This window comes from Zosterops lateralis, assembly GCF_965231275.1.
Source record: "Zosterops lateralis genome assembly, chromosome: 2".
NCBI lineage: Eukaryota > Metazoa > Chordata > Aves > Passeriformes > Zosteropidae > Zosterops > Zosterops lateralis.
The window spans coordinates 82,585,966-82,609,959 of record NC_139763.1 but is presented as its reverse complement, the minus strand read 5'-3'; the positions used below and the strand labels follow the sequence as shown (position 1 = coordinate 82,609,959).

Here is a 23,994-nt window from a genome sequence, read left to right as displayed (position 1 = left end):
GCTGTATTTACAATCTGGATGGAAATTCCAGCGTGTAAAGCATTTGTCACTTTTCCTTTTGTGGAGAAGCAGAGTACCGTGCGTGGTTTAACTCCAGCCAGCAGCTCATCTCTACATGGCTGCTCATCCTCCCCTGGTGGGATGGGGAAGAGAATTGGAAGAGTAGAAGTAAGAAAACTCATGGGTTGAGATAAAGGTAGTTTAATAGGTAAAGAAAAAGCAAACCAATAATTCATTCACCACTTCCCATGGGCAGGCAGGTGTTCAGCCATTCCCAGGACAGTGAGGCTCCATCACATCTGACTTGGGAAGAAAAATGTCATAACTCTGAATGTCCCACACTTTGTCCTTCTCCCCAACTTTATCTGCTGAACACGATGTCATATGGTCTGGGTTATCCCTTTGGTCAGTCAGAGTCAGCTGGCTTGACTGTGTTCCCTCCCAGCTCCTTGTGCACACCCAGTCCTTTGCTAGTGGGGTGGGTGAGAAATAGAAAAGGCCTTGGCTCTGTGGAAATCCTGCTGAGCAGTAGCTAAAACATCCCTGAATTATCAACACTGTTTCCAACACAAATCCAAACCATAGCCCCATACTAGCTACTGTAGAAAAAACTACTCCAGACCAAAGCACACAGTGCTTGAACATGAACTGGGGAAGCCTGTTTTTGGAAATACACCACAGGAAGGGAAGAGTTTAAGACTTAATAACAGCATTGCAGGATGTGTGAAACTTGTGACCAGAAGCACCTGCTACAACACCCATTAGTCATGTCAAAGAAATACTAATTTTACAGGAGCATGTGCACAGATTGTACACTGGGATGTCTGGGGAATGTAGACCCTGTTTATGAGACTGCCTTGTGACTATAGTTTTTCAAATCTATCCAAAAAGTCAGTCCTGCACCTCCAATTCCCTCCCGTCACTGTGCTGTGCTGAGCCAGCCCATGGCTCTGGTGACACCCTAAGTTCTCCCACCTCCGGGCTCCTCCGTGGAGGCAGAAGTACAGCCGGGCACGGGCTCTGCCCTCTCCCCAGGGTTTTTATCAGTACTGTGTGGTTTCCCATAGCTGCCAAGAGCGGGGCATCCTGGCTGCTCGCAGGGCTGTGGCACAGGGCGGCTTCTGTGGGACAGCCGTGACACCTAGTGGTGACACACGCGAGATCCCGGGCAGCCACCAGCTGCTCCCACGGGCGGCCCTTGGAGACCATCTCACAGGTCTTCAGACTCCACGAGGTATAAAGAAAGCATCAGCTTTCTGTAAGGGCACCACTGGGAGCACCAGAATACATTCTCAAAGAAACTCTGCATATTTAAGGAAGTTTTGCTCTGCTCAGACTCCCTGCAAACCTTTCAAGGAATCCAGTTTCCTGGTGTCACACTCCAGCAGTCTCTGTGAACCAGCCCCTCTGCAGCAGGCGTGTGGCAACCACACAGAAACCCTTCTGCACACCTTGGGACCAGTTCACATGATGAACAGAAAAAACTAAGGGACTTAGACACAGCAGTGCTGGGAAGTGAAACATTACACTTCTAGTTTGCAGGCATCCAGAGCGAGTTCCAAAGCTGTTTTAGGTCAAATGCTGTGGTCATCCCCAGTGATCACGGAATCATAGAATCACAGAATGCTTTGGGCTGAGAGGGATCTTAAAGATCATCTAATTCCACTCCCCTTTTCAAGGGCAGGGACAGTTTCACTAGACCATACTGCTTCAAGCCTCATCCAGCCTGGCCCTGAACTCTTTCAGAGATGCAGCATCCACAGCTTCTCTGGGCAGCCTGTGCCAGTGCCTCACTACAATCTGAGTACAGAACTTCTTCCTAATATCTAATGTAAATCTCTCCTCTTTAGTTTGACAGCTGGATGAAGAGCTGCATGTGAGCCATGGACAGGGAGACAGGACATTCTCTCTGGGTCTGGTTGTGTTTCTACCATAGATCTGTTTGGGTCAAACAACACCACAGGCAGAACTACTGGCTTGGGGAAGAATGGCTGGAAAGCTGCCCACCAGAAAAGGATCTGGGATGGTGGTTGACAGCAGCTGAACCTGAGCCAGCATGTGCTTAGGTAGCCAAGAAGGCCAGTGGCATCCTGACCTGGATCAGCAATGGCCAGCAGGACCAGGGCAGGGATTGTCCCCATGTACTGGGCACTGCCGAGGCCACACCTCAAATCCTGTGTTCAGTTCTGGGCCCCTCCCGGCAAGAAAGGCATTGAGGGGGTGGAGCATGTCCAGAGAAAGACAACGGAGCTGGGGAAGAGTCTGGAGCACAAGTCTGGTGAGGAGTGGCTGAGAGAGCTGAGCTGTTTAGCTTGGAGAAAAGGAGGGGGAGGGAGGACCTTATCACTCTCTACAACTGCCTGAAAGGAGATTGCAGCCAGGTGAGGGTCAGTCCCTTCTCCCAGGTTACAAGTGATAGGACAAGAGGAAAAGATCTCAGGTTGTTATATGAAGGTTTTCGATACGATATGAGGGAAAATATCTTCACTGCAAGAGTTTCAAGCACTGGAAAAGGTTGCCCAGGAAAGTGGTGGAGTCACCATTCCTGGAGTTATTTAAGAAGTGTAAATGTGGTGCTTAGAGACGTGGTTTAATGACCTGGCAGTGCTGGTTTAGTGGCTGGGCCTGATGGTCTTAAAGATCTTTTCCAAGTTGAATGATTCTAAGATCCTATGGTTCTACATGGGACGCACTCCCAAAACTGCATACCAATGATCTATAGTGTTCTATCCACACAAGCTACTGCCCACTTTGCACTTTTATGTAAAGTGTAAAATGCAAATTCAAAGTTTATGTTTAGAACCTTTCCAAAGCAACCTGCTGTAGTGAAAATGAGAAGGGAATGCTGGTGGAACCAAGGGCAAAGAGATCTACATGAGATACCAGAAAATCTGGGAATACTAAACCAGAGCAGAAATGCGAGTGAGCTGTGCATGCCTCGAGGGATACTTAGTGCTCTGCAAGTACAGGGTAAATCATTTACAGCCAATGGCAGTGTGATGAAGGTGCTGCAGGGAGAAGGAGACCAATTAGACCATGGGTAATGATTGACTATGGGTGAAGGTCACAAATCTTTGCAAATATACAGTACAGTTAATGTTATGAAAGATTTACAAGACCTGAGTAGGCATGGGAAGAGGGCTTGGGGTGGCAGATTTTGAACCAGTACAAAAGTTGACAGCAATGTATTGGCAGGAGGTGAGCAAGCCTGGCAGATCCTCAGTAGCAAAGAAGAAGAGGGAGTGGCACTTTTGGAAGCCCCAGCTGGGAAGGTCTATGTAAGTCTTCGTGTCACAGACTGTCACAGGCTTGAATAACTTGTAAAGCATCTCCTTTTGTGTTTCTGTGTAGAGTGGCCCTGCTAAGGAGGTGCCTCAGAACCTTCTCCCAAAAGACCCAGAAACTGCATAAAGTAACATAGTTAAAAAGTATGAAAGCAAAAGGGAGTAAGAACAGCTTGGGAAGAAGCTTTCATAGGGGCATTGTGAAAATGCCAGCAAATGAAAGAACTGGCTGAGGCACAATTCACACCACTGAGAGCAAAATGCAAATTAAACAAGAGGGTTGTGAGCATGGCAGTTTGCAGAAGTGCACCATGCGCAGCTGACATGCCACACCTCTTATCAAAGGTCCCTTATCTGCCCAGAGCCAAGGCAGGGGGTGCATTTGTGCTGCTGGAACAGAACATGTAGAGGAACACGTGAACTCCTCCATCAGGGGGTCCCAGCTGTCAGGGAAGTGGACAGGTTTTAGAGCCAAGCACAATTGACCAGTATCAAAGTGAGCTCCTGTGTGCCTTGGGTGGGGAATTAGTAGCACAAATCTGCAAAATGCTCAGTCCTTTGAGCTAAACTAGGAGAACATAGTCCCCAAACTACCCTGAATCAAGAGATGCCAGAGATGCCTCTTCTTCAAATACCATTTTCTTTTAGAAGTGTTGGGAGGAATAAAAACATCCTTCAATAATTCTTGAGATAATTTTTAAGATTTAGAAGTGTCCTTTCCACATCAGAACTTACACCTAAATATTTTTACTTCTAAACAAAGGGTGTCTGGAGCTGAATACCAAGAATACAGAAAACAGAGAGGAAGAGGATGGCATCTCTGGGCAGTCCCTCTCTGCTTGCAGACTCCACTTGCATACCCTGAAACCAGGTTAAATTCCAGGCATTCTTACTTTATTGGACAAATTCTTTCCTTCTTCCAAGTGTTCAGGCCTGTGCCTTGGGATAAGGTTGTCCTTTCACTCCTGAGGGGCAACCTCTTCAGTTGTTTCAACAGAAAATCTTCCTACGCAATCCATCAAACAGAACATTTACAGCATTTAATAAAAGTCTGGGCAGACTAGGACTTGGAGAAATGCACTTCTTGGTGCCCTCTACAAAGGGGACAGGATAAGGTTGCTGTGTTACTGCCTGTAGAATGACACTGCTTATGCACTGCTAAACTGACAGCAGAATAGGTTCATTATTCCTCATTCTTGGATTAATGTAAAGGGAAAAGGATCATGATGGATGCTAACAGGAACACAAGGTTTGATCCTGTTTACAGCTGTCAGATCCCCACAGATTTTTAAGACATGATTCAGGCTGCTGCTGACAGCAGACTTGTTTTCCTATACTTCCTCTTGCAGGCATGGTGGAGGTTACACATGGGATTGAAGCAGTCTGTGCTCACCCAAGGAAAGGGGCTGCTAGGAATGAGAAACTCCTCTAGAATTTGCAGCTCTTGCACTCTGGTTTGGTGAGAAAGCTCTCTATCAGCAGGGTGGAAGGAAGATTGACCTCGAAATATGGAGAAGGCCCGTGTTCATCACTGGGAAATTCAGTTTTCAAGGTGGAAATGGAAGACTTCTCCTACTGTCAGAGCTGCAGGCTTGTCTTTGGCAGCTGTTACAGATTCACAGAATGGTTGAGGTTGGAAGAAATCTCTGGATATCATCTCGCACACTCCCCCTGCCCAAGCAGGGCCATTTATAACCAGTTACCCAGGACCATATCCCACTGGATTTTGACTATCTCCAAGTATGAAGAGTCCATAGCACCTATGGGCAATCTTTTCTGGTGTTTGGTCACTGGTTTTGTTTGGAGCAAGAAAAAAGGGAAAAAAAAGTGTTTCCTGATATTCAGGTGACGCTTCCAGTGTTTCAGTTTATGTCCAGGACTTCTGGTCCTGGCATTGGGCACCACTGGAAAAAACCTGGGTCCATCCATCCTGTTTGCACCTTCCCTCCAGGTATTTACCTACAGTGATGAGATTCCCCCTGAGCCTTCTCATCTCCAGGCTGAACAGTCCAAGCACACCCATCCTTTCCTTACAGGAGAGGTGCTCCAGTTTTTTGCATCATCTTTGTGGCCTTTTTCTAATTCCCAGTGCAGGGACATACTGAAGAGATCCCAGTAGTGCTTGATGGCATAGGGCTGCCCTGGTTCTGCTGCTGAATGGTGAGTACAGACTTACAGGGGTTGTTTTGTCCAGACTGGTGTTCCCAGAAGGGGAAAAAGAATCACTCACTGCAACTACCTCAATGAATGAGCGATCGCAGGTTAGTGGGCAGTGAGGTCTGTCAAGCCCACATGCTGGTTTCTCACATTTCAGTCTGTTTTTTTCACCTTTCTGTCAAGTAAAAATAACATATTTCCCAGGGACTTTGAGTCTGGTGATGTGGGAAGAACCACCTGTTAAAAAAAACACCAGGGAAGTTTTCCCGCTAATTTGTCAAAGGCGGAATTTAAATCTATCTTTGTGGAAACGGACCCATGAGAACCAAGTCTTTGCTGGGGGGCTTAACATGTGGTAAAAGTTACAGGAGCATTCAGGAAAGTGTAGTAGTTTATTATTAATGAGTGTAGCAGTTCACTGAGAGTCCTGCTAAGGTCAGAGATGTTTTTCACCTCTTACTCCAAGGGAGTGATATCAGGGCTTGCAGAGAAATAAAGCTTTCCCTGCCTCTGAGGCAAGTCTGGTGAAAAGATCCATCTCAGACTGGGCAGGCTGGTGTTATTTAGCTATGTGGGGTACAGCAGCTGGATAACCCTGGTTGGAAGACTTTTGCTGCTTTGGGATACCCTTCTCCATCCACGGGTAGGTGGCCCAGCAGGTAGAAACCCTGGGTGATGGACCTGTGTGTGGGCTGTGCCTGGAAGGACCATGCAGGAGTGTGGGGAGAGAGCAGTGCTACCGCAGAAGGAATGTCTTCGGTCCTGTGGACAGCTCCCCATTAGCATCTGGGCCTGAGCAGCCCACTCATATCACATTCTGGGAGACTCCAACCCACTGCCTTTCCTAAGCAGTGAACAGGGCAAAAGTCCTGCCTCCCAAAGGAGCTCAGAGCCTCCTACTTAATTTAGTGGGAGAAGCAAAACTATCCTATTTTTTCTCAACAAAAGAAGTGGAGAATAGGAATGGCTGAGCTCCATGGTGGATCTCTGTCCTGGGTTGAGAGTGCTCTCTATCCCATAATCCCATATCGTGGACACCCTTGTTATGTCTAAGAGAGGTGTTCCGTCCCCTTTAGGGGGGGCGGGCACTGGCCTGCTGGCTGGCTCCACTTTGGCTTTTGGCTTCCCTGCTTCTAGTCGCTTCTAGTCGCTCGCTGTATCGCAAATTTTTTCTGCTAGTTTCTTGCCCTTTCGTTCTTTTGTTTTTTCTTCCTTTCTTTCTGCCGCCTCTGTGCTCTGTTTGTTTTTTTCCTTTTCCTCTTCTCCTCCCCCCCCCCCCCCCCCCCCCTTTAAGATTTAGGACCGGCACCCGGAGCTGATCTGGCTGGAGGAGTCCGAGGAGGATCGCCGGGGCTTGTAAAAGACGCTGCGCGCCCCTCCCCTCACAGTAACCTGAGCTTTTTCTGTTCTTTTTTTTTCCCTTGTGTCGGGGGGTGTTTATTCATTTGTTAATAAACCGTTTTTTTCCACTTTGTGTTCAAGAGATTCCTTCCCAAACCCAGGGTTGGGGGGAGGGGTGGTAGAGGTTTTGTTATTAGGGGATTCCTTGGAGGGTTTCCCCTAATTCAACCCAAACCAGAACATATTTTGGTGCGTTGGCCGGGAAACCCGAGTCAAAGAAAGTGGAAAAAACCATGGACAGCATTTCTCAGGTTATCCATGACTGTGAGACGTGCGCTGCCATTAAACAAGCCAAGCGGATGAAGCCCCTCTGGTATGGAGGGCGGTGGTCTAAGTACAAGTATGGGGAGGCCTGGCAGATTGATTACATCACACTGCCTCAAACCCGCCAAGGCAAGCGCCATGTGCTGACCATGGTAGAAGCCACCACGGGATGGTTGGAAACCTACCCTGTGTCTCATGCTACAGCCCGCAATACTATTCTGGGCCTTGAAAAGCAGGTCCTTTGGAGGCACGGTACTCCCGAGAGAATTGAGTCAGACAACGGGACTCATTTTAAAAATAATCTTATTAAAACCTGGGCGAGGGAACATGGCATTGAATGGGTGTACCATATCCCCTACCATGCACCAGCTGCAGGTAAAGTGGAGAGGTACAATGGGTTGTTAAAAACCACCCTGAAAGCATTGGGTGGGGGGTCCTTAAAAAACTGGGAACAGCATTTAGCGAAGGCCACCTGGCTAGTTAACACCCGAGGTTCTACCAACCGAGCGGGTCCTGCTCAGTCCCAGCTCCTTAATATAGTAGATGGAGATAAAGCTCCAGTGGCCCATGTTAGAGGTTTGTTGGGAAAGACAGTATGGATCAACCCTTCCTCGAGTACAGACAAACCCATCCGTGGAATTGTCTCTGCTCAAGGACCAGGTTATACGTGGTGGATAATGCAGAAAGATGGAACAACACGATGTGTACCTCAGGGAGATCTGAATGTGGGGTGAAACAGAAGGAAACGTGTAAGTGTCAAAGGTTTGAGCAAGTAAGATGAATGGAAATGTGTAAGTGTCAAGGGTCTGAGTAAGTGAGATGGGAGTTTTTTATTGTGTGTCCACGATATGGGATAAGGGGTGGAATGTCCTGGGTTGAGAGTGCTCTCTATCCCATAATCCCATATCGTGGACACCCTTGTTATGTCTAAGAGAGGTGTTCCGTCCCCTTTAGGGGGGGCGGGCACTGGCCTGCTGGCTGGCTCCACTTTGGCTTTTGGCTTCCCTGCTTCTAGTCGCTTCTAGTCGCTCGCTGTATCGCAAATTTTTTCTGCTAGTTTCTTGCCCTTTCGTTCTTTTGTTTTTTCTTCCTTTCTTTCTGCCGCCTCTGTGCTCTGTTTGTTTTTTTTCCTTTCCCTCTTCTCCTCCCCCCCCCCCCCCCCCTTTAAGATTTAGGACCGGCACCCGGAGCTGATCTGGCTGGAGGAGTCCGAGGAAGATCGCCGGGGCTTGTAAAAGACGCTGCGCGCCCCTCCCCTCACAGTAACCTGAGCTTTTTCTGTTCTTTTTTTTTCCCTTGTGTCGGGGGGTGTTTATTCATTTGTTAATAAACCGGTTTTTTCCACTTTGTGTTCAAGAGATTCCTTCCCAAACCCAGGGTTGGGGGGAGGGGTGGTAGAGGTTTTGTTATTAGGGGATTCCTTGGAGGGTTTCCCCTAATTCAACCCAAACCAGAACAATCTCTAGAACATCCAAAGCCTGGGAAGCATTCTGCTGGTCTTCAGGATCTAAAAATGAGTTTTCAGGCCTCCTTGTTGGAAAAGATATTCTCTTTAGGAACAGCATTAAAAGTCCAGCTCTGGCACTGGTGGGACATTGGTGGGGTATCAGGTCTCAGCCATTTGTTTGTGGTGGTGGTGTGGCATCCCTGTGTGCTGGCAGACCTAGGAAGTGTTGCTCAGACACAGTTCCTGCTGGCACAAAAGCAAGCAGGTCCCTATCCCTGCAGAATGAGGTTACACAAAGCTTTTGCAGTTAGAGGTTTGGCGTCTTTGAAGAGGATTCTGCAATTCTGCACAAGATTATCATTAGGAGAACTTTAAATTAAAACCACAAATATACATACAGACATATATATGTATACACACACATACATATGTACCCTGCACTTGCTACTTACCAACTTACTGTGCCTGTCCCCAGAAACAGAGCTTTCCATTTCCAACTATTTCTCATGATAGACCAAGAAGGTCTGCCCTGTACTATCTTAACCTTATAATCACCTTGCAAAAACACAAATGCAAAGAAAATTCCGTTGCATATATAAAATTAACACTAAAAATAACACATACAAAAAGTACAGATCTAGATATCTGAAACATTCTGCTTATTTGCACTTTTAAAAAGTGATGTTTCATTGTTTAGTCCAGTGCATGCTTTCTTTTATTTTTTTCTCAACTCCAAAATCTGTTATGAATATTTTATGCATATTTCCAGTGACACACTAACTGTTGTTTCAATAAACAAAGTGCATTTTCCTTCATCCTTGCCTGTTCCACTGACTTTGTTTGGAATGCCAATGAGGAACTTTTGTTTGCAAAAGTAGTCACAGAAAGATAGCGATGTGAATTCTGTCCAGCAGTGTTTGCACAAGCACCGGCAGCAGAACTAACATGAATACTCTTGGGAATTTGTTTCTGCAAGGTTAATGTCAGAAATGATTTATTGAGGCCTTCCTCCTGCTCGCCAGTCTGGCATCCATCAAGTGAGTAAACACGCCCTGCCCCCCTCCATGATTTCAGAGTGCTCTGAAACTGATCACTGAGCAAACACTCCATTTCAGAGTCAATATTTTGGGACTAATCAATCAAATTGTATTTATTGCTACAAAATCTAAGTTGAAATACTTCGAATCAAAAGATAAAATCAGAAGATTTTGAAGACAAATTGAAGGGAAATCTGTTTTTTCCCTGCTGATGTAGTAAAGTTGTTCAGCAAAGTTGTAAAGATAGTTGATCCAGTTCAACCTATATTTACATCATGTAAAATAATTTAAAAAAACCACCAATCCAGTTGGAGTATTTAGGTGAAATTTCAGAAATTAATATTTCTGTCCTCATATGTTCCCATTTCAAGAAGAAATAGGATTTGCATGGTGTTGCCACACACTTATGCTGTGGAAATGCCCCTTCTAATGTTTTCAGCATTAATTGTTGTTCCTGAGAACTAGGAACTAGCTTGCTTGCTTGCTTGCTATATCTTTTTCTTTCTTTCTTTCTCACTCTTTCTCACTTTCTCTCTCTCTCTCTCTCTTTCTCTCTCTCCTCTCTTTCCTCTCCTTTTTTTACAAAGTGTACACAGAATGGGATTCTTCCTTTCCATCACAACTGATAATTATAGAAATCTGGATTCACAGAGTCCTACTGAATTGCAGATAGAACTCCTAGAACCAAGGTAGCCCTCAGAGAATTTAATTTATACATTCTAGTCACAACCAAAACCACTTCCCCTCACTCTCAGAAGATTTTTAGGTAAAATATCAAAGAGGAGCCTGAGATAGAGGCTTGAAATTGGCAATACCTCTACATCAGTATCAGATTAAGATGCAATGCTAATTTTACCCTGTTCAAAGAGCAGTTTTAAGTGTTCTTGTTAATGTGAGAACATATTAGAACATTAAACCATTTAAAAAATGGATAAAGGGTGTTAGGCTTATAGTTGGAGTTGATGATCTTAAGGGTCTCTTCTAATCCAAAGGATTTCATGATTCTCTGATCAGCTGTGCACAGACACTCACTTGGCAAATGGCTGCATTCACTAAAAGACTTTTGCTCTTGGTTTTTTGCTCTGCTGGCAGCTACTGACCCTTCAGCTCTGCCAAGCCCTGGGTGCAGCCCCATCTGCTTTGTGCCGAGGTTCCCAGATTAGCTTAAATACCCCACACCCTGGGGATGTCATGTGCTGCCCCTTTTCTGGCAGCCCTGTGGGAGCACTGAGCAGCCATGGCTGGCCTGGGACAGACATCTGCCCACACTCTTGGGCAGTGGGGCTCCCCTTCTATGCTGTTCTTCTTTCTTCCCTCTGCTGTCTTCCTCCTTCCTCTGCCCTACAAGGCTCAGGCCCACTTTGCTTTCCAATCCTTGAGAAAGGAGATTCTAAAGACTGTCTTTGTACGTGTCTGCTTCAGTTAAAAAACACTCTTAGTCAAATTTGTGTGCAGTTTCACAGAGGAACTAGAGAAGCTAGATGGAGAAAGCACTTTGCAGCACTCTTTTTTAAATAAGGCCAATTCTTCACCTCCTCTTGTGGAACAACTCTCATTCCTTCCTTAGGTGTGAGGTGAGGAGCAAAGAGGTGCAATAGGGATGCAAAGTGCCAGGTTTCATTTTTGCTGTGAATCTATTCACATGGAGATTCTTCTACTGCTTACCCTACTCTGTGTGCCTCTTTGGACCAACAGATTCTCAGACTTCTTAGTCTTTCTGTCCCCTGGAGGTTAGTTAAGTTCTTCTACACATCATTTAAACACCTCCAGGGATGGTGGCTCCACTACTACCCTGGGAAGCTTCTTCCAGGACTTGACAATGAAGAATTGAATAATTATTTCCTAATATACAATCTAAACCTCCACAGGTGCAGTTTAAGGTCACTTCCTCTTGTCTTACACTCATGTCCCAACAGCCATGGCAGCTGCTGAATCCAGCTGTCTCTCTTAGTTTGCCATGGCTGGGTCCATCCCAGTAGCTACTCACAGTAGCTCAGTAGAAGACTGCAAACTCCTGATGGGAGCCCAGGCTGAGGGAGGGAGTCATGGGGCTGCGGAGAGCAGCTACTGGAAAGGCCACCCAAAAGAGGAGGACTGGACTGGTGGCTGTGTCTCTCAGACTTAACTTTTCACAGCCAAAATAAGTAAAAAGCACCTGATATTCTGAGAAGAGGGGGAAGAAGGGATGAGGCCCTGTGCAGTGTCCTGCTGCATCCCGAAGGTGGCAGGGCTCTGGCAGAAGCAGACCCTGCTCTCTAGAGGGAGGGACTTGGAGAGCTCGCAAAAGTGAAAACCAGCTCATCCCATGACAAACTGATGGCCGGCATTGCTGACATTGACAGGGTGAATTACTGGTGTCTCAGAATAAGGTCTGCCCCTTTCCCTGCTTTGGTTATTAAAGCATTCTCTGGGGAGGTATGGATGGCTCCTCATTTCTTTTGGCTCTGCTCAGGCCACAGCTGTAGCAACATGATTGTTTTGTGAGTGGAATGGTATTATTTTTTGTCATAACTTTCATACGCTGGGGCCTCTTCAGCTGATTTTTTCGGTGTTTTATATATATACATATATATATATTCCCTCCTGCTCTGAGAAGCCTCTTCCCCAACTCTAGGCCTCTCCTGCACCCCTCCTTTCAAGATGTACAGCTGTATTGTGGGTCTCTGGTGCGTGACTCTGCAAATGCTTTATGCATTCTTCCTGGGGCTGACAGCCGTTCCCACCACTGCCAAATGGCAGCAGAAAGAAGCAAGGCTGTCAGCCCAGGCTGGAGGCTTTCTTTTCTGCTGTGGTCCCCCAGGTCCTCTTCTTATAAACATAACTAGTGTGGCGCCAAGGAAGAGATTGTGTTAAGTCTTCCAAATAAACTTTTTGGACTATATGTGCTGCTGGTTTCTGCCAAGAGCAGCTTTCCTCACCACAGCAGGGGACAACGTCCTATTGCCCCTTTTGCCATGTTACTTTACCAGGTCTGGCTTTTTTCTCCATGAGCACTGTTATCAACCCTCCTGTAATCGTGTCAGCCTTGAGCCCAGGGTTGAACGAGGAGAGATTAATAGAATCATAGAAACATTGAATGGTTTGAGTTGGAAAGGACCTCAAAGACCATCTAGCTACACTCCTCCTGCCATGGGCAGGGACACCTTCCACTAGACCAGGTTGCTCCAAGACCCATCTTGCTTGACCTTTTACACTTCTAGGGATAGGGCAGCCACAACTCCTTTGGAAAACTTGCTGCAGAGCCCCACCACCCACCACAATAAAGAAATTCTTCCTAATATCTAACCTAACATCTTTCAATTTATTAAACAGTGGGTGAGGTTGTGATTTTCTTAGCTGATGCACTTGGTACAAACCATAATGTATAGCCCAGAGGCTGCAAACTGCTGGACAAAGCCTTCACCATCAGCAGCTGAGGTACCTGCCCTGCTTTTTGACACGAGTGGAAGGCACGGCTGGGAGAGGCTTCGAGCAGCTGGGGCCAGGGTGCAGCCGCCACTAGATGTCAGCCATTCCTTGCTGCAAGGCAGAAGAGCTTCGAATGCAAGAAAAATCCCTGAAAAAACCAAATTTCTGTTTTCCATGGCACTCTGCTTATCATCCCTTACCAAGTACTTGAGTGAAAGTGCCTCTGAGCAGCTTTGGAAGAAAACACTTCATCCATTAAAACATTTTCTGTCAGGCTGTTTCTTTGCATAGTAATATTTTAAAATTTAATATTGTAGAAGCAGAAGCAGTCTACTGAATGATTTGCATCTATTTTGCAAGACGGATGTTATTCCCTTCCTCAGAGTAAGCTCAGGAAATGAAAAAACCAGACAGGAAACTAGCTAAATGCTGATGGAAATATAAGATTAAGATATTTATATTGCCAGTGTATTGACAAACCATGGGTAATTGTTTGGGGTTTTTGTTTTGTTTTGGTTATCTTTAAAGTTTTAAACCTTTGATTTTAAAATGGACAATATTTAAATAAAGCATCCATTTTCTGAGCACTCCAAGTGGATCTAATTAATAAGCACTTTCTCTTCTGGAAGGAAACAAAACAACAAAATCAAAGTTACAAATTACAATAAACTTTCTGGTGCAATCATATTTGTCTTTGGCATTTACCCTGTTTTCTCTGGTGTTGTACCTAACATCTGGCATACAGGATGTCCCTGCTCCCTGAAAAAAACTAGGAAAAGAAAACAACAGTTTCTTGGTGATACCTTAGCGTGTGAGCCCTCATTTGCTGCTGCTCCCCTCTAAGCCACCTTTGTGCTCTTCCAGCCCTGTGGTGACTGTTTGGTAGGCTGTTCCCAGAGCATAAAACAAAACATCTGGTTGCTAACAACACAAAGCTGTTACAACAGCTGGAGTCTGCCAGGATGTGCAGGACCTCTGGTCAGAAATAATTTCCCAGCTGCAGGAAATAGAGTGATATGGGATCTATTGCACCAGCTCAGCATCAGCTGAGAGCTGTCTGACTTGCACCCGTCCTCTCACCCATTCCTCTCAATAAGGGGCAGCAGGATGGCAGGACCCTGCTCCAGCTGGGACCATGCTCTGCCTCATTTTTGTTGCAGCCGGTGCTGGCTTTGCAAACACACAGAGATACTTTGCTCTTAACTGGACTCCCAAACTCTGGTGTAACAGAGGTTACACCAGAGTTCAGCAGTCCAGTTAAGCCATCCTAGATTGAGAAAGAGGCTGCAAACTCCTGGCCTATATTATGAGCCAATTAGTCCAAGCATGCTGAAAAGGGCACTGTGGAGCACCAGCAACACAGCTGCGATGGGGCTGCATAATGGTGAGTGCATCTATAGGTGAGCAGTTCACATCTGGACTCAGTCATCCCAGTTAAAGAATTAGGGAGATAGCAACAGCCCTACTGAAGGCTTTGCTATTTTAGTTGAGGCTGGGGAAGCTGGAAGCAGTCAGGCATTTGTCACTTTGCTCTCTCCCATTCCTACAGCCTCACAGGTAGACACAGGTCTGGCCTGATGAGGAAGATGGTGCAAGACAGCTTGGGAAGCAGCTGTGCAAGATGATGCCTGCACCATACCACAAGTAGTTCTACTGGCAAAGTGAAGGAAGAGCTGAAATGTGGCACCATTATGGGAACGAGTGGCTGAGGATGGAGGAGGTGTGATGGAAACCACCACTGAAGGCAGGGACTTGGTGATACCATATTTTCACATTGCTGGAGCTTAGGCTGCTCCTGATTGCTGGCAGCAAAACTCTGGCCTCCTTCTCGACAAACTCCCCAACATTTGTTTTCTTTAAAGACAATTAAAAAAAAAAACAAACAAAAAACAAACAAACAAAAAGCCAAAAAACCAAAAACAAACAAACAAACAAAAAAAAAACACCCCCAAACCAACCAAATCAAAAACCAACCAAACAAAAAACCAACCAAACAAAAAAAACCCCAAACAAACAAACAAACAAAAAAAAAAACAAACACAAAACCAACCAAGTAAAAAACCCCAAGCCTAAATATCAGAACAACCACAAAAAGTTGTCATAAAGGCTAATTTTTTGTGAACACTGCATACTTCCCTCAACAGGCAAACCTGAGTGGATTTGTCATCTTCATGGCCTGGGGAGCTTGCTCACCATTCAGAGCCACCCCAGCAATCAGAGCATCACTTCATAGGTGATGGTCTGAAACACTTGATGTAAGGGATCTGTGTGAAGGCAAGCATCCCATGAAAGAGACCTGGAGTAGCCAACACCTTCTTAAATGCCACACCTGAGGTTTTCAGGAGGTATGAACAAGAGGGAGATCCTGCTCCTTCCTCAAGAAGCTCTCTTATGTTTGTTACAGTTAACAGTAGCTTTATTAAAGACTCATTAGGATAAGTTTGAGAGATTGCATTAATCACCAGCCTGAGAACATTACAATGATGAGCTGCCAAAGGCATGAGCAAATCACTCATAATTACCAGTTTTAGATGCTGCTCTTCAAAATTTGATTAGCTACAGATACATAGGTGATAGTTGCTACTCTTTTCTACAACACACCCTCACTATTATCCACTCTAGTCTGATTTAGGTCCTTATTAGAATAACATTCTGCTAATTAAATAATCTCACACACAGATTGTTTCATGATGGAGACAATTAGGTGGGTTTAAATAATTAATATTGCATACTATTCTATCGTGTCAAAAGAAACTGGTGAGGGATGCACACAAAATGCAACTCCTTGCTGTTCCCATATGTCACAACTGTGAACAGAAATGACAAACAGGAATGAAAAGCAGAGCATTAATAAGCTTTAGTTTTAGAAAACCATTGCTAGACTAGAAAATGTAAGTATTCAATTGAATCTCTCCTCTGAAGGGTTGAAATCACTGAAATCACCTATAGGAATGAACTAATTTCAAGCAGGTTACCAAGATTAGGATTTTCCCCTTCCAAAATCCACTAGTAGTTCCCACACACTGAACAGACCGGTGGTGACTGGTGCCCTCCTCCACCACATGCTCTGGATCTGAACACTCATGCTTTGGATGTACATATTCCATAACACCTGAAAGAGCCTTACAGGAGGTGCTGCTCTTCTCAGGAGCCACATCACAGCAGTGCTAGAGCAGCAGTGGGCTGTGTTTCTGTATTGCCTTCCAGCTGGGATTTGAGGACATGCTCCCAACAACAACGAAGCTCCAGCTGCAGCCTCAGGCAGCACCCAGGGCCTGTGTGCTGTCTTTGAAAGGGTTTCTGTCCACCCCATGTGCAGAAACATGAACATACTTTCACTGTTGCCCAACAGTCTTGTTCTCAGTTATTGGATCCAAACCATACTGGATTAACCCATTTAAAGCATCCTTTCACCACAGCATGAGCATTTCAGTCCTTCTTCCTTCAGAGGAAAAAAAGCACTTCCAACAATGCTGAAGCCTATTTAAGAAACAAACTCACAAAAAATGTGAAGGCTGCCAGAAAATTTTTAGTTATCCACAGAGGTTAAAGTTTTATTTTGATATAAAAATTAAATAGCAAAGTTGTTTTGGTTTTTTTACAGTGATAAATTAGAAATTTACAGTACATACATTGAAGTAGATATATTTTCTGTACACCCCAAAATAATCAGTGTCTATTTCCTTAAAATTCAGAGAAAGGAGCTAACTTGTCTGTTTAATGTAAGAGCTAAGCTTGTACCTCTCTGGCAGACTCTTCTGAAACCTGCAGTGCCAAGAGCACACACTGAGGGGGGAGATGGGAGCAGGGACTGCGCAATTGAAGGAAACGCCTGCAAAGTCTCTGGTTGTATAACCACAGCAACTGCACTTCCGAGACAGGATTAGTCACACCGGTTTTGGCTTTAAGCTCGTAACAATGTTGAAACGAGAGAACTTAAGAGTTGCTGATACCCACTCTTCTCAAGTGCCAGTTTTTAGGCTGTCTGCTGTGTCTTCCCACTTACACTGCCCTGACATGGAGCCAGGTAAATGCATATGGGTGAGTACACCAATGGAATGGTTTAATTGGTGCAACCACTAATTGCACTTTGGGTCAGTACAGTGTTCCCCCAGCTGCTGGGGAATGATGTCTCTTCAGGAACAGCAGCTGGTGCCTTGCCTCCCCCCAGTCCACCTCTTTCTCATAGCATTTGAATCCCACACATGCTTTAATGGAATATGCATCCAGGTCCCTCCTAGGGCTATGCAGTGCCATCCTCATCCAGCTCACTGTGTCTCGCATCACCAGGGACATCCCTCTGTCAACAGTTCACAGGGTCACAGGCAGAGATGCAAAGATTTGATAAAAAGGCACTATTTACCACTCACTTCTGTGTACATAACAAGGTTTAAAATGCCATTTATTGAATCAGTCTCCTCAAACACGGGTCTTATTGGCCAGGAGAGTATCCAAAGTGTTTCAGAGTGAAGCACACCATGAGTGAACATGACACCTTGGCACAGCCAAATACTAGGTTACAAAAAAGGGTCATACTACATCCTCCTCACTCCCTGAAAGCCAACATACAGCCGCTGACTTTACATTCCTCACTGCGCCAGCAGAAAGACTGCATGATGGAGGAGCTCAGCCATCTGAAGATCTCACACTTGCAAAACTCCTTGTTCACAAAGGAGTAACCAGATCCAAACACAACACTAACAGCGAGAGACTTTATGGAGAGGGTGAAAAGGCCCAGCTGGAATGTGGTGTTGGCCAAGACAGTGCTTGTGTGTCTTGAGCAGAATGTGTCAAGTTGTCACTTGTTCTGCTGGAGAGGGAGCCCAACCGCAAAGACTGCCATTAGGGTTTGTTTGGGGTCTGGATTTTGTTTGTAAAAGAAAAAAAAAATGTTCTCTAGCACATGTTTCGACACTGACATTGAAACAATACATGCTTCTGGGACGGATTAGTGTTCACTTCCAGAGCTGGAGTGAGCAGTGGTTTGGGAAGCACATGGGCACCTGTGTGGAAAGCAAGTACTTTAATAAAGCAGCATCTGCTCTCAGCTGCCCTGGAAGATCATGGGAGTTGGGGCACCAGGGGGATGCTATGCAGCTGATCAGGTTCCACACAAACAAAGGAAGCAAAAGCTTGGGGCACATAGATAAAACCAAATGCGTTTCAAAGGGATAGAGCATCATAACAGTGCTCTTAAGTGCTTCTAGGATATCAGTATTTGCATCACCTTTCTTACAAGCCCCTGCCACTACATTCAGTTCCCAACAAGCACAAGCTGGTGCCTCCTCAAATAAAAGAATAAGAAAATGCAATGGTTTCTTCAAAACAACATTATTGACCAAGAAGTTGGATTCCTTGGATCCCTTTCCAAAAACTGGAAAGGTCTTTGTCGCTCCTGAGGACTGAATGCCTGCTCACACTCTGTGTGTAAATATACATTAAAAAAAAGTCTCCATAGCTGTCAGTGAGCAAATGAAGCATCGTTGTGAGGCAGTCAGCTGTACTGCAATGTCATGGGCTGAGAATGTTCTTTTAATTGCAACTGACACACATAATTATACAACTGATCTGTGTGAACACGAGGTTGCCAAGGAACTTAACATTTTCCATCTCCACAGACTGGCGTCTACAGAGGAGATACTATCACAATGAATGACATACATTAAGACTTAATTGCTCCATGCAATGAGTCTCCAGAGAGAGACAAGTAAGTTTGCTTGGAGAAACATGGCATTGTTTGAGGGTACCTTCAGCTAATTTTTCTCTTTCCTGGAGGAAGGAACACTATATAGTTAAGACTTTTTAAAAAGCTAATAAATGCAGCAAAATAAAGTGGTCTGCTAGAAATAGCAGGAGCACCTGAAGGGGCAGAATGGAGGCAGAGGGATACTAATAATAGATGTGGAAGACCATATACAGTTTCCCAATTTGAGCTGATTCCTCTACTTCTGAGGATGACCTTGAGTAAAGCTTTTAGATTTTATAAATATTGATAGAACCACAGAACAGCTGAGGTGGGAAGAAACACAGGGAGGTTGAAATTCCCACAAGGCAGAATGAATTCTCCATTCAGACCAGGTTATAAATGGCAAAAAGAATGAGTCAAAATTATTATTAGGCCATTAGATGACTGAAAAGTCATCCTCACGAATACCTCACTAAATCCTATTCATCACAAATGGAAAATCCATTTGCTATTTGTTTCAGGACATGATCCCTGACTGAACTGTACAGTGTATTGGAATACCAGAATTCCCCCATGAAGACAGAATCCTCATCAAGTGTTTCCTTCTCAATGCTGAACTCAGATAGAAGACATCTGACTGAGGTCCTGGGCGCTCCCATCTTCTGGTAACTTGGTAACTGGACCCTAATTAAGCCCAGAATTTGGCTCTGGACCGCCCTTCCTCCATCCGCTGTAAGATGATGAAAGGAAAACATCATCCCACAGCTATGGGCTACAGCACCTCCATTTCTAAAGACTTCAAGCCTTCAGTAATTGCATCCTGCTTTAAAAAAAAAAAAAAAAAAAAAAAAAAAAAAAAAAAAAAAAAAGGAAGATAACATGTTTGGGTATTTCACAGCTTTTAAAGCCTCCCTGGGCTCTCCTATTTTGGGCAGCATGGTTTATGGCTATTGTATCTGCAGCATGACCTCTTTGCTGTTTATTCTTTAAGGCTTTTTTTTTTTCTCCCATCCCCAGAGACAGGTTGTATAACCATCCTCTTACTCTACTCCCAACATTTACACAGCAATGCTTACACAGGATCAGTCCTTCACAGGAGAGCAGTCAGACCAGCGGGATGCTGTCCTTTCCTCATACCACAGTCTCATTCCCTTTCCCAGGTTTCACCCAACCGTCTGTTCTCTTCTCCCGTTTCACTTTCCCTGAGTTCACCAGTCTGTTGGAGCACTTCTGCCACGTGTGCAGAGTTTTGGCTGACCAGATCCACATACCTGACGTAATACCCACCAGAAGGGACATGAAAATTTTGAGCATCTCCACTGCCATATTGGAATCGTCTGCCGAATAGCGGAAAATGGCCCAGTTGGAGATCTCATAGAAATAACAGGCGATGACACACGTTGCTGGGACAGTGTACAGCACTGAAAAGACCCCAATTTTGACCATCAGTCTTTCCAGTTTGTCGGTTTTAGTTCCATCTTTTTGGAGATTGGACCTGATTTTAAATAAGGCCACGAGTCCCGCTGCAATGAATAAAGTCCCAATGACCAAGTAGGTAAAAAGCGGGGCCACAACAAAGCCTGTCAGCGCATCCAGGTTCTGGTTCCCAACATAGCAGAGGCCGGTGAGCTCGTCTGCATCTACAAGTCTCATAATCAAAATAACGATGGTCTTCACTGCCGGGATGGCCCAGGCTGCAATGTGGAAATAGGAGCTGTGCATTTCGATTGCTTCATGGCCCCACTTGAGTCCCGCAGCCAGAAACCACGTCAGTGTCAGAATAACCCACCAGATGGAGCTAGCCATCCCGAAAAAGTACATCAGCAAGAAAATTATCGCACATCCTGTGTTCTTAAGACCTTCTTGGATAAGAACAGGTTCTGCTGCCTCTTCAAAATCACAGGATATCCTTTCCCGGCCTACAGTTAGCCTCACAATATAAGCAATGCTATAAATATTGTAGCACATGCTCAAAAATATGATTGGCCGCTCCGGGTAGGAAAATCTGGATGAATCAATCAGGAAGGTCAGGACTGTGAAGGCAGTCGAGATGAAGCAAAGGCTGGCCCATATGGCCATCCAGATATCTGTGAATTCCTTAGCTGACCTGCTGTACAGACCAGCATCGTAGCCACACTTGAGGACACAGCTCAGGCTTCTCTTCACCCAAATGTACTGATCTGAGTTAGATCCCATGCCGTGGCACTCCTCCCCAGGCTGCAAGGAGGTCTTGCTGTGAAGGGGAACCTCCTCGTCTCCTGGGCCCTCCATGCACATGTGGTTGTGATCATTCTGGGGTGGGAATTTGCTGCAGTTTAGGCTGTCTGGCCAGACAAACCCAAATTCTTTTAAAACAGGTTCACATCTTCTTTTGACAGAGAGGCACATGCCTCCACAGGGACCTATGGGGATGTTAATCTTCTCTGTGCACATGGGCACATAAACCGAACACAGGAAGAACTGGAAGAGAGAAACAGAAATCACAAGTGTGTCAGGGGAAAATGAAACAGGTTGCAATATAACAAGTTTTCTCCTTTTTTGCTTTTTAGAAGTAATATTTGGTCCTTTGCCTTAAAAAAAAAAAACAGGAAGCAGCATAAAACAAATAAACCAAGAACAATAAAAACAAAAGAGAAAAAAAAAATAACAATGTTGTCTTCTTTCAGTTCAAATGTGGTCCGGAGCCAAAGCCTGAACATTTTACTCCCTAGATTAGCTCCATGTAAATTTAGCCCATCAGTTCCAATGAAGGAAGTGGGACCCGGCCAGATTTAAACCTCAAGGGTACAATTTAAGAAAGCAGAAAACCAAATTAAAGGGGTTTAAATAAATACATATATTTGTTCCGAGCATTGCCTCGATATTTCAGCTCACAAACAAACAGGAGGGGAAAAAAAGCATTTATTGAAATGCTCTGGTTCACGATCCTCTTAGAAAAATGTTCTCCTTTTACAATAAGTTCACGTACGCATTTACAACGGTGATGAAACATTGTAGTCTTTTGAATAATAGTAATTCTGCGACGCGACACCGTGAGAGGAATTGCGTGCTGACTGGGGAACTCTGCCCCGAGAAACAAGCTGGGTTTTGTTTGAGGAAATCCATGCCCGTGGGGAGGACGGGGATCCTGCCATTCGCCTGGGAAACAAACTTTGGCCAGCTCCGCTCGTCCTGCATGGGATCGGGCGCAGCACCCGGGGCACGGCCGGGAAAACTCCGGGACACGGCCGGGACACTGTTGGGACACTGCTGGGACAGGGCACCTCCGCCCAGCGGGAGCAGCGCTCTCTCCCTCCCCAGCCCGCCGGGAGCGACGCTGCGAAGCGGCGCGACTTTGGGGCGGGTTTAGCACTGAGCCGAGGGGATGAGGATGAGGATGAGGATGGGGACGGGGTGCCGGGGGACAGCTGTGCCTCGTCCCCTCCCCGCCCCGCAGGCAGGTCCCCCCGGGGCCCCGACGCACCTGGAGCTGGCTGGAGCAGCCGTACTGGATGAGGGGGGTGAAGGTGGTGAGCTGCAGCTCCGCGTCCGCCTGCAGCTCGTGCCCCACCAGGTTGGGCATCTTGGTGACATTGTAGCCCAGGTTCTGGCACATGGCGATGCGGATGGCGTCGCAGCGCCGCTCCTCCTCGTCGCCGAAGCCCCGCGCCCCGCCGAGCAGCCCGGCCAGCAGCGGGGCCAGCAGCAGGGCCAGCAGCCGCCCCCCGCCGCCCCCCGCCATGCCCGCACCGGCCCCGGCCCCGGCCCCGGCCCCGGACCGGCCGCGCCGTGCCGCACGGGCCGGCTCCAACGGGGCGGGCCGGGGGCGGCCCCGCTATTAAACTGCCTCGCCGAGAATCGGCCCAGGGGAGGGAGGGACGCGCCTCCCGCCCGGCCCGGCCCTCCCGGCGCCACCGCCCCCGCCGCGGGAGCGCGCCCCGAGCAGCGCCGGGCAGGGCGCGGCACCGGCCCCTACCTGCGCCTCGCCCGGCTCCGGGAGATCCCCTCGGGCACTGGGGGTTCCCTCCCGACCCGCTGCCGGGGGAGCCCCGACCCTCACCCCAACCCCGAGCAGCGCGCTTCCACCCTCTGCGTCCCACTGCATCCCACCGCTCCTCGCAGGGCCCCTTCTCCTTGGGGACCCACTACCCGCACCCCCGTCCTTCATCCCTCAGAAATCCCGGGGGTTGCTGTCCGTGTCTCCTCTCCCCACAGCAGGTCCCCCTTCTGTGCCAGCGCCCCTGGGAGACACCGTCACTATCCCCAGAGCTCCCACCCTGAGTGTTGGTCCCAGGGGCTCCCCAAGTTCCACAGGGAGAGGGTAGGCTGAGCCCCGTGCAGATGTGTTTGGGCTCAGCAGATGTGTTCTGGCTCATCGTGCCCCAATCCTCCCCTCGTTTCTGGCCTTTCTCCAGCCTTAAGTGCTCAGCTCTTCCACTGCGGGGTTAAAAATGTCCCGGGTGGGTTTCTAAGTCGCTGCTTTGTCTTCTCAATGGGTTAAACTGCACCGCTGGGTCACATCTGGGCTGTAGCACTGTTTGTTTCTTCACTGGGGCCGTGAAACCTGTAGGGCAGTGGTAGGTACCTCCTGGCATTTGTATAAATCCCTGTAAAATAAGTAAGTGTGGATGAAGCATTTGTGAATTCGGGAGGAAAGGGCTGGATGATTAAGCAGACCTTTAACATGTCAGCAGGAGGAAGGATTAAGAGCAGAGAAACAAGGCTCACACTTAAATTCTCTTGATATTATTTACACCTGTAATAAAATCTAGTTGAGCTGGTTGTGCCTTTAGCAAAAAATATGTCATCTATTAATGAATTGTTTGTAAAGCACTTTGAAAATATTTGTAAAGCCCTGGTTAAGCAACCTCCTTCTGTGTGCATACTGCATGTGGCATGTGCATGTTCTCCTGCATGTGCAGGGTGTCTGTCTGAGTGCACCTCGAGGCCTTTGCTGCTCCCCATCATTCCCCAGCTCCACTGGTCAACCAACACTGGGACTAATGGGATAAGCCACCCCTTAGCTATTGCTCCTTACCAAGCACAAGACTGTAAAGCACAGCAAAACCCATGCTATGAAATGCTCTGTGCTCACCCACTGCATGTTTCCCTTCTGAGGATCTGTTGCCAATGGGGTTTCTTTACCTCAGAGAGGGGGGAAACTGTGTTTGAGCTCTCCTGGGACATTGCAGGGACTGATGGGCATTAATGTGCTTTCCTCTAGAAAGATGGGTAAGTGCTTTAATTGAGGTTTCATGAGTGTAGGTATTTATATACTCTTATATTTATAATAGCTCTCATTGCTGTAACATTTTACATTAGCTTGAATAA

At 46.5% G+C, this 23,994-nt stretch overlaps 1 protein-coding gene across 1 annotated transcript; it reads right to left on the bottom strand.

The window, feature by feature from the left end:
• Positions 1–18,321: 18,321 nt before the first annotated feature.
• FZD4 (frizzled class receptor 4) lies at positions 18,322–22,420 on the bottom strand. The gene is made up of 2 exons (XM_083855727.1): positions 22,148–22,420; positions 18,322–21,144 (listed from the first exon to the last, which is right to left on the bottom strand). Exons 1-2 carry the CDS (start codon positions 22,403–22,405, stop codon positions 19,816–19,818), a joined length of 1,587 nt encoding a protein of 528 aa, XP_083711853.1. The 5' UTR covers positions 22,406–22,420; the 3' UTR covers positions 18,322–19,815.
• Positions 22,421–23,994: the final 1,574 nt, after the last annotated feature.

Bases quoted from the DNA above. Each gene is read 5' to 3' on its own strand.
- FZD4 (XM_083855727.1), bottom strand. From the start codon at position 22,405: ATGGCGGGGGGCGGCGGGGGGCGGCTGCTGGCCCTGCTGCTGGCCCCG. The intron at 21,145-22,147 runs GTGCGTCGGGGC...TCTCTCTTCCAG, and splicing joins GCTGCTCCAGCCAGCTCCAG to TTCTTCCTGTGTTCGGTTTA.